Source organism: Aegilops tauschii, chromosome 7, assembly GCF_002575655.3.
Source record: "Aegilops tauschii subsp. strangulata cultivar AL8/78 chromosome 7, Aet v6.0, whole genome shotgun sequence".
Lineage (NCBI taxonomy): Eukaryota > Viridiplantae > Streptophyta > Magnoliopsida > Poales > Poaceae > Aegilops > Aegilops tauschii.
The window spans coordinates 161,150,031-161,159,993 of NC_053041.3; the positions used below are offsets into that span (position 1 = coordinate 161,150,031).

Consider the following 9,963-nt stretch of genomic DNA (forward strand, 5'->3'; position numbering starts at 1 on the left):
ATGCCTTGAAGGAGATGTACTCCCTGTGTAAAAAAAAATATAAACACTCTTATATTTCTTTACAAACAGACTTTGGTGAAGACCCGCTCAAAGAAAAACCATATCAGGTTTGGTCACGTATTATCTCTTGATCGTTTCTTAGACCAAAATGTAAACGAGTTTTGGTTGATAACCCACAACTTTTGTAGTCTTATGGACTATTCGTCCCCTCCAAGTTCATATGGACTAATGGTGCCGAAATTGCTTTTAATGGCCGAGCTCCGTGAAGGCCTCCAAATACAAAACTCAAAATTCATGAAAATCATACATTTTACATTTCAAGAAGTTCTGAAAAATATACAAAGATAGATGAAAGCATAATGTAAATTTTCAGGACAAAATACATTGAAATGAGGGCTGTGCAGAAAAAAGGACAAATCTGAGGCTTTTTAACACATGATACCATTCATCCTCCCCGGCCATGGATGTCTTTTTTGTACAAATCGCATTTCAACATATTTCATCATGAAATTTTACACACATATGCCTCACATCCTTGTTTACTTGTAAAAAAAATCAGATTTTTTTGAAACCAATTTTTTTTTAATTTTGAATTTTTCAAAAATTAGGCCTCCATGGAGGCCAAGATCCAAAACGCCATTCTCCTAATGATGCACTTTCATTCAAATATAAACCGAAGACCTAAGCGCCGACAAAACTGAACTTTACTTCTTTCCAGCGTCAGCCATCTAGCAAAACAACATGAGGGTCCCTGAAAACTGCAAACGTTCTGTATTTGTAGTATTACATGAGATGAAAGCATTGACTTGGCACTAGGATTTTAGTCAGTAGTATCTCCTTCGAGGGCTATATGCGCCGGTTCCTGGGTAGTGGTAAGATACACTTGGATGAGGCGGGGGGAGGTAGGCGTATGCATATCCATCCTGCGCACCAAAATAACTTGGTTACGGACCACCAACCACAGATTTCAGGAAGATGATGATAAACCAAGGTTTACAAACATCACTCGCGTTCTCAAAAGGACACTTCCACAACTAATATATACATAGTAAAACTACTAAATTTCTGACAGCTTCACCACTAATACTAGATACTAGAATTGGTTGCAATATATTCCAGAGTTTTGATTGCACGGTATATGCATATCTAGATCAATAATATGACAATGAAACTGAAAATACACGAGTGTATATTGTAGAGTTGTAAAATATTTAATTAATACAAGTTAGCGTGATAAATTGTAAACGGCTGAGTCTTTTCGCATACATGGTAGCATGTTGAGGTGGGACTTTTCCCATGCATGCTGAGAGAAATATGTTAGTAGGGATCGGGATCACCTATCTAGTCATATAGGATACATAATAAAGATTTATCATGGAAAGTAACTCCACAGTATATACTTTTTTACTTCTTTTCTAGTATGCACTACTAAAACGATGCTTGAAATCTTGAAGTAGGGTGAAAAGTCAACCACTGAGTTGGATGTGGGTTTAACGATTTCTAAGATGGTCGGTCCCAGAAAGAAGTGACATATCTGGTTTCTAAAAGAATTTCCCAATATATGAATAACTACCTTTAATTATGACATCAGGATGAATACAGTTATACTGACACAATAAAGTGTATTTGGCAAATTATATCAATTTAATTTTCCAACAAATGCAGTATCTTTTAGCAGCAGCCACAAATACTTCGGAACAGAACCAGCATTGTGCTCTTGTGGGGTATGCATACTGTACATTGATACTACTTCAGACTGAAAATACAAAGACATTGCAGTGAATGAGTAGGACAAGTATACAAACCTGGTATTGAGGATTGCTTGTGTACCCATAGGCTGGTGGTGGAGCTGCTACTTCTGTCAAATGCAACAAAAATGTATTACAAACTGAACTATCTTTTCCTAACTGAAAGCAAGTACTAGGATACAATAAACAATGAACCTAGCGTAAGAGTTCAAACAAAATCAATTCAATAGCACCACCTAAAATGTATCCAACTCAATTCTAATCAAGTTCTCAAATTCATAGCTGAAGACTGAGTTGGTGTTCTCCACTGTGGTTACTGTTCAACACAAAAACCATTGTCCCAAGTCTAATGTTGGTTAATTTGACCACCGGTTTTCGGCAAAAAACATTTTGAACTACTCTCAGCTGGACCTTTGCTCGTTGAAAGTGCACATGTTCTCCTATAGTGTCCGAAACAAGGTGGTCTACCGCTCACCCATTTTAAACATTGTTTTGGGTTTCACCCTTCGACTTTTTGTTTTAGCGACCAAAGTCAAAAAAGACGACCGCCATGTCATGGTCTATATCTTGCTTCTCGTAGTAATGATCTTATGTAAGCTGGCCTTTGGCTTTTGAGTAATGCAATTTCAAAAAATAAAGAAAAAACAGCTGAAGACTGACCAAGCAAAAAGGTAGAATGCCTTAAAAGAAAAACAAGGTATTCTAACTACTGTTATCTCAGCAGTATGGGCCTAAGGTAATGGGGGGGAAAGGTTCAAGGATTCTCTGCTGTACCGCCGAAATTATTCTTCCCCCACAGAATCACACAACGCCACTTTGAGTACCATATGTATAAAATTTAGCTATTCGGTTATGTGGGCTCTCGAGCAAGTGTGGGGCTAAATGATCTTCAGCCACGGCCAAGGGCTCGGTTACAGCCAGCGCCGCTGATGACATCTTTCCAGGGGAAGGGGGCGAGGTCGGCCAACAAGTCCTCCAGCTCCAGATTGAGGGCAATTGCATTGAGGCAGTCGCACCGAGCCTCTGCAGCCCCATGGAGATTAGGACTGATCGGACCCAGCCAGGCGTGCCGCCTTCACCTATTGTGAATATGATACATTGCCCGTGGACATGGATACCGGCAGGCATTTTGTAGTGCAGGAGGGGTGGCGTCATCGTCTCCTCATGCAGAAGACCCATTGGATAGAAGTCGTGGCTACAGTGGATGAGATAAGAAGCCTGTGATGGGAAGAAGAAGAATAGAGCAAGGGTAGATGCAACACCTGTACAACAGGCCTAGGCAGCTCGTTGCCGATAGAGGCAACGTTGTCCTCATTTTTACAACTCCGGAGATATGAGAATTATGTGCACACACCCAGAGCAAACGCTAGAGCAAGCCTCCCTCCCTCCCAGGGTGTACTACATTTTTTCCATGCAGTACATGCTTAATGGGCTGTGGCTGTATTAGACAGTGTGTTGAGAATTTAAGTATTTAAATCTGCTAGCCAATTTACATGTTGGAGAGTTACCGGGTGTCACATACATGTATTGCTATAGATATGTGGCCTTAACAAAGTATCGGTGCATCATAGATGGCTGAGACAAGCAGGAGCTGCAGTCGACATTCTTATTGGTGCCTAAGAAAGACAGGGTAAATCTAACAGATGGAGGGTTGTCATGTGGACCCACTGGGGATGTGTCCAGCAACATGGAAACAACGGCTATGTGGCAGCCTACAGACAGAAAACCGCTTATGAAACAGGCCTCGGCTGTAATCAAACCGGTTTTGGTCGTCGAGAGTTGCAACGTGCCTTTGCAACTGGTGGGTAATTTCTGGATTCGGGCTAGTTGACCGTGGTAAACATACGCTTATTCCAAGATAAACAAAAACTACAACTTCCAGTCTATAAGATATACTTAAAAGTATATCACAATTAAAGAACAATGTCCATTATGTGCAGTTATTACAGGTATTAAAATATGCACATGTACATGTAATAAACAATTTTCAAGATTGTACCTCTAGCATAAGGAAGACCGTCAATGTGATGGATAGTGGATGGTGCACTTCTGCAAAACCATGGAAAACCCCAGATAATTTAAATATTTGGCAAAGATCTCATCGGTACCAAATAAGCAGAAAGTTGATTGGAAACAAAACCTCGGATGATCATACACATAGGTGACTGGAACATGATTTGCAGGTGCACGAACACGGTTTGTAGGAGGGATGTATCCAGCATGAGGTTCCTAAAGGCATGGAGGCAGTATATAATAATTTATACATGAAACACGTATGACATAAGATTATGAGAATGTGAATATTAAGATCAAGAATTTTCATGTATACCAGGTCACGAGCATTTGGTTTAGATCTGGAAGATGCGCCCGCAATGGGGTAAGATTGGTTGCCAGTTACATATCGAGGTCCCACAGGGCGTTTAATGTTTCCAGAAGATTCTCCTGCATAGGGAACTCTAGCATAACCACCATGAGATGTTCTGTTGGAAGGTTTTGTCAGAACACCACCTGCACAATAACATGTATAAGAAATAGTACCCATTAACAAACTTAAACAAAATTGTCAGAGAACATACGATTCTTCCGTGCCCTCTTCGGTGCCCTTTCATTTACAGCGGTATTTTCAGTCTTTCCAGCTTTCCGTTTGCCTTTAGATGGGTTGGATGATTGTGGTACTTCCGCATCAACATGTGAGGTCAGCTTGCTCACATCACCTTTTCGCAATTTATGTGGTGAATCCTTCTTCACTCTGACCTCCCTATTCTGGTTCTTTTTCTTAATAGAATTGTTGGTGTCTTTAGAAGTTGCATCACTATTGACCTTGACCCCACCTTTAGCACTCTTCTTGTCCAGTTGCATTTCCCGACGTGGTCGAGCAAGACTTGCAGCCAGCTAGGTACAGAAAAAGAACAGTTGTCTAGCCAAGTTAGCAAGAACTATAGCAGTTTTAGATGAGAACCAATACAAGCAGGATTTAGGATACCTTAACTTCACCACCAATATTGGCACTGTTTATTCCTTCCACACAAGCTAATGCACTCTTCCTGGATGAGAATTCGACAAAAGAAGTTTTCGTTTTTGACTTCTTTAAAATGTGAACATCCAGAATCACCCCATATGCTTTGCAACATTCTTTAACTTTGCCCTTATCCCAAGAAAGAGGAACATGTTCGAGGTATACTGTTTTAACCTACAGACAAAGTAATGGTAAATTACGAAACAAAAACAGTGACAGTATTTCCAGGTGCAAAGTACTAAAGGCTATTAAGCACATGCGGTTTAGCTTAAGTATAGACTTGCATACAAAACATAGTACTGAACTTGGTTGCGGGATGCTTGGAATGTTTTAAGATACCTTTAATATTCTATAAACTGCTGGGCAACTTCTGGTTCTTTAACAACGGTCGAGCCTAGTTCTGTATCCCCTAAAACTGGCCAACACCCAGTTACCAGGATTGATGCAGCACCATATCAATCCACACACACACACACACACACACACGCACACACACACACACAGGCGCACAGAGGCACATATGGGCCGCAGACATGGGCATGAGACCAAAGTCATTGCAGAACTTTCAATGGTACCAGACATGGAGTGTTAAAATTGGTGGGCTTAACTCCTACGGTCCTATCATCACCAATCTGAGCACTGGAGAGACCTCAATAACTCAATTCAGCAACCTTAACTCCCGATGTGCATGATCATACCCCTTCAACATCTGAGTGAGGCATTTGTGCAAGGTTTCTCTTGTGCTACAAGACCTTGCAAGGCTGATTTAAGGGTAAGGAGGTTGTGGGCTCATGGCAGCAGGAAGGAACAAAATGGATTGTCTATGAACGGATGAGAATAGGCAAATTGGGCCGGTACGCATAGGATGAATCACAATCCTGACAACTCGATCCAAAACAACCAAGACCAAGCGAAAGAGCAGAAGTCCCAAGGTTGAAGTTTAAGTATAAAAATATATATATACAGCAACTAACCTTCCGTAGGTTGTTGGTCTATTTGGTTATAGTTGATGTTTTCTATGGTTTAGCATAGTTCAGTCTTCAAAAACGTGCAACCTAAATATGTGTTCATGCTCCAAAAGTTTCACCAAACAAATCTAGCTGGTACTAGGAACTGCTATTTCTGACTCGAGACAGCATTCAAAAGATAAGTTCATTCAGTTGTTCAAATAACTCTTAACAGCCAAAATTGATGAATTAGCAATGAATCAACTCACAATTATGCAAAACATCTTAATATCTTAGAACATACTAAACTGGCAATAGCTGCTTTACCTGCAGCATAGCAAGCTCCTGACTTGATTCTGTAGGGATTTGAGCAGATTCCTTCACACTTTTAACAATGGTAATCAATGCATCCGGTTGCTGTAGCAGCTGAGATGCAGCTTTGGCGTTGTCAGGCGAAGCAAATTTGAGAAAAGTAATCCCTCGGTTTTGTCCTCCAGTTTCAGGATCAACGGGTAAACTCATATCAAATCCATCGATTCCGATACTTCTCAAGGAAGTTCGCACCTGCAAATTAAAGTTGAGAAAACAATTAAACTTAATGAAGCAGAAGTTGTCGCATCTTATGGGTTTCACCTCTAGCCTACCCCAACTTGTTTGGGACTAAAGGCTTTGTTGTTGTTGTTGATTATACCAATACAACAAGATAAACAAGAATGAATCGTGATGTATGCAACCATTCCGTTTGCATAGAGGATCAACTCTGTCAGTCCTTGAATATATACATAATTCACAAAGAAATTATTCATATAAAATATAATACCTTTGATGGCAAAAAAAATCACAAATGAGGCTAGACAACCTAGTTCCTATTAATTAGAAATTTTCCACACATTAGTGCTTGTAACATATGCAGTTCTCACTGTACGCTTCCATGAGGTCCATGACTCTTGCTATATTAATTTGTTTGAATAAGACATAAAACCGAAAAACATTCCATTAGTAGTTTGTGGTACTTGAAGTATCCCCGACACCCATTATCAACACTATTTGGTTATAAAACAGAAAAACTTCAATTAGTGGTTTGTGGAATTGTACAGGTAGATCAGGCCTCATCTCATATCTTATAAACTAAGTGAATGAACACATCTTTGTATCCAAAATGTTAATTTTATACCATAATCCTATTCTATTAGATCAGCATCATTTCAGTTACGGCATGATGGCGCCAAACCACTGTTTTCGAGTCGACGAGTCGTTCTGTGGTAGCGACTATTGACTAGTCGTGACTAGTCTAGACTCATGGTCGACTAGTCGACATGAGTTAAGCAATAGGTACAGGGGAGGAGCAGCAGCAAGCCAGCAACCAGCAACCAGCTTGCGGTGGCGCCGGCCGGCAGGATTGTGGGGCAGCAGAGTCGGCCAAGGGGCAAGGGAGAGGGTCACAGGATAGGTTTGGGTAGGGGGGGACTAGTCTCGATCTACGTTTCACGGGGGGATTGGGCGAGCAAATAGAAAAAAAAAATGACAGGCAGGGCCAGCTTTTAGTCGTTCGACTCGAAAACCTGAACTAGTCGCGACTAGTCGATGATTCGAGTCGACTTTCAGTTACTACTCAGTCGCGACTAGTCGTTCTACTAAAAAAACAGAAACAGTGCGCCAAACAAAAAGCCTTTTATACACATATAAAGATTAGTTTTTTTTTAATTCAATATCTTCCAAAGAGCCAAACAGCCTCAATAAGTTCCTATTGATATGGAAATATTCTAATATTCAACATACAGTTCAGACTATAGCACTGTTGAAAGAGTATATGTATGGATTTTCTAAACATCAGGATCAGAAAAAGCTTGTTATATCTTACCTGCTCTTTTGTCCAGCTCTTGCAGATGTTGCTAAGGTAAAGGGTATTATCACCTCTAGAAGCTAATACTTTAACCCTTCCCCCTGTCACCTGAGAAAAATAATATGCAAGGAAAACAATGGCCGTTATTCAACAAACTAAGACATATTCAAAGAAAACCATTTGAAGGACAGAAGGGTTTATTGCGTCAAAACCTCAGCTCCCTCCTTAAATTCGGCAAGAGCCTTCTTTGCAGCTTCAGTGCTCATATAACGAACGAATGCAATGCCGTTCTTTTTTCTAATTGTTTTAATAGACTCAATCTCTCCGAATTGAGAAAAGACCTCTGTAATGTCTTTCTCAGCACAATCCTTAGGCAATCCATGAAGAAATACTTGCAAGTCTTTAGTATTGCCCACTGAAACTGAACCTAGTGTAGGCAATGAGGAGTCAAGTTCACCATTCTGCGCCTCAGAATGGACACTCAACTGGCAGGCAACACCATCCTCTTCGTTATTCCCATGTGTACCTTCATGCCCAGATTCTTCATGTTCTTCTTCAGATAGTTCATTCATGTCTGGAGTATACATGGAAAAGATGACCACATTAAAACCACCGACTAATTGGAGATAGTATAGGGCACGAGAAACATGAGTTTTGCATGCAATTCGCATTTTTGATCGGACAGGAAACAGTGTCATGCATAATGTTCAGCATAAGAATGTGCATTATGTGACAAAAATACACCGCAGTATTCCTCACAAATAGATTTTAATATTTGATGCCAATAGACAAATAAACTACTGAACATTCCAACCATGAGGGGACATGTTTAATGAGATGGCACTCGGTCTCTGTGGGCAACCGTGCTTTATACTCCTATAAGAAACCGGCAAAATTGGGCATATATGAATCGGCTAATTGTCAGTTTCATGTCTTCGGTCCATTTTGACACATAAGTGCTCACCAATAAGCAAGTGAGGGTACAAAATCTAGTGACGAAGGCTAAACAAAATCTCAGTTTTCCATGCAACATTGATTAATATCATGTTCCTCCACCCTCAACCTAACGACTTCAACTGTAAGCGATAACATCTAACATAGGTCCAGTCAAAAACAAGATTATTATTACAATAAAAAAGATAGCATTGAACTGCACATTACACATGAATAGGCAGCCCTACTTACCATCTGGTGCGGCGCCATCTCCCGGGACCTCTGTAGCATCCTCTTCCATTGCCTCCTCAGCTTCCTCCTCTTCTGCCTCTTCTTGTCCATCGTCCACATTAGCAGCCTCCTCGGGCTCCTCTACCATGGCAGACTCTAACCCTGTAACTTCACCGCCGCCCTCCTTGGATACGGTCACCATCGCTTTCTCCTCATCACCGCCCTCCACAGTCACCGTCTTCTCCGGCCCAGCCGCCAGCACCGTATCCTCCTCATCATCCTCGACTGCATCGGCTTCCTCCTCTGCGTCCTCAGGATCCTCCTCCACGTCCTCAGGATCCTCCTCCACGTCCTCAGGATCATCCTCCGCATCAGGGTCCTCCTCCTCCTCCTCCTCCTCCTCCTCCTCCACCTCCTCCACCTCCTCCGACTCCTCTGGGTCCTCCTCCTCGGGCTCCTCCTCGTCGGGTTCCTCCTCTACGGACTCCGCCCCGGTGGCCTCCTCACGCTCCACCTCACCGAGATCCTCCACCGCCATCTTGTCGTTCCCGCCACCATCCTCCGCAACCGTAACACTAGCCTCCGACGACTCGGGAGGGGTCGCCGCCACAACCGGAGGGGGCGCCGGAGAGGTCTCTGGCGGGGCGGCAGCGGGAGTGGTCTCCGCCGCAACCGGAGGGGGCGCCGGAGAGGTCTCTGGCGGGGCGGCCGCGGGAGGGGTCTCCGCCACAGCCGGAGGGGGCGCCGGGGATCTCTCTGGGGAGGCGGCCGCGGGAGGGGTCTCCGCCACGGACGGAGGGGGCGCCGGGGATCTCTCTGGGGGGGCGGCCGCGGCCGCGGCCCGCCGGAGTTTCTTGGCTTTGGCTGGAGGCATGAGGAAGGTCGCCGAGGGTTTGCTGTGTTGAGGTTGGGTGTCGTGGTTCAACGGCGAGGGTGGAGATTGGAGATGTGTCTGATTCGATCAGTTTCATGGAAGGGGAAAAACATCACTGGTCACTGAACTTGGGTCGTACTCCGTTTCGGGGCCCAGAAGTACACATACCTGAGGCCCACTCCGTTTCGGGGCCCAGGGCGGCCGCCCCCCTGCCTCCGGGCCGGGCCTGCCAGTGAGTTGCTCACTGGCAGGCCCGGCCTGGGGCCACCCTGGGGCCCAGAAACGGAGTGAGCCTCAGGTGTGTGCTTCTGTAAAAAAAATCGGCTTTCACTAGTTTTTTCTATTATTTCTTTCTATTTCTTCGGCTTTCT

The 9,963-nt window shown here is 43.2% G+C and overlaps 1 protein-coding gene across 2 annotated transcripts; it reads right to left on the bottom strand.

Annotated features, from left to right (window-relative positions):
- Positions 1-560: 560 nt before the first annotated feature.
- On the bottom strand, positions 561-9,722 carry LOC109751537 (uncharacterized). Of its 2 annotated transcripts, none has more exons than XM_020310420.4 (11): positions 8,740-9,722; positions 7,767-8,128; positions 7,573-7,662; positions 6,039-6,275; positions 4,732-4,938; positions 4,325-4,640; positions 4,078-4,256; positions 3,889-3,977; positions 3,748-3,797; positions 1,806-1,858; positions 561-923 (listed from the first exon to the last, which is right to left on the bottom strand). In XM_020310420.4, the coding sequence occupies exons 1-11, from the start codon at positions 9,590-9,592 to the stop codon at positions 825-827; spliced, it is 2,535 nt and encodes an 844-aa protein (XP_020166009.3). In that variant the 5' UTR covers positions 9,593-9,722; the 3' UTR covers positions 561-824. The 2 variants fall into 2 exon arrangements, with proteins under 2 accessions (XP_020166009.3, XP_040251811.2); XM_040395877.3 differs by having other exon boundaries at positions 3,904-3,977; positions 8,740-9,687.
- Between the last annotated feature and the right edge of the window lie 241 nt (positions 9,723-9,963).

What these genes read in the sequence shown, in the direction of transcription:
- LOC109751537 (XM_020310420.4), bottom strand. Translation starts at nt 9,592, where the DNA reads ATGCCTCCAGCCAAAGCCAAGAAACTCCGGCGGGCCGCGGCCGCGGCC. An exon ending in AGATGGCGCCGCACCAGATG is followed by an intron (nt 8,129 to 8,739) that starts GTAAGTAGGGCT and finishes TGTATACTCCAG; the next exon opens with ACATGAATGAACTATCTGAA. An exon ending in AGAGCTGGACAAAAGAGCAG is followed by an intron (nt 6,276 to 7,572) that starts GTAAGATATAAC and finishes TTTAATTTGCAG; the next exon opens with GTGCGAACTTCCTTGAGAAG.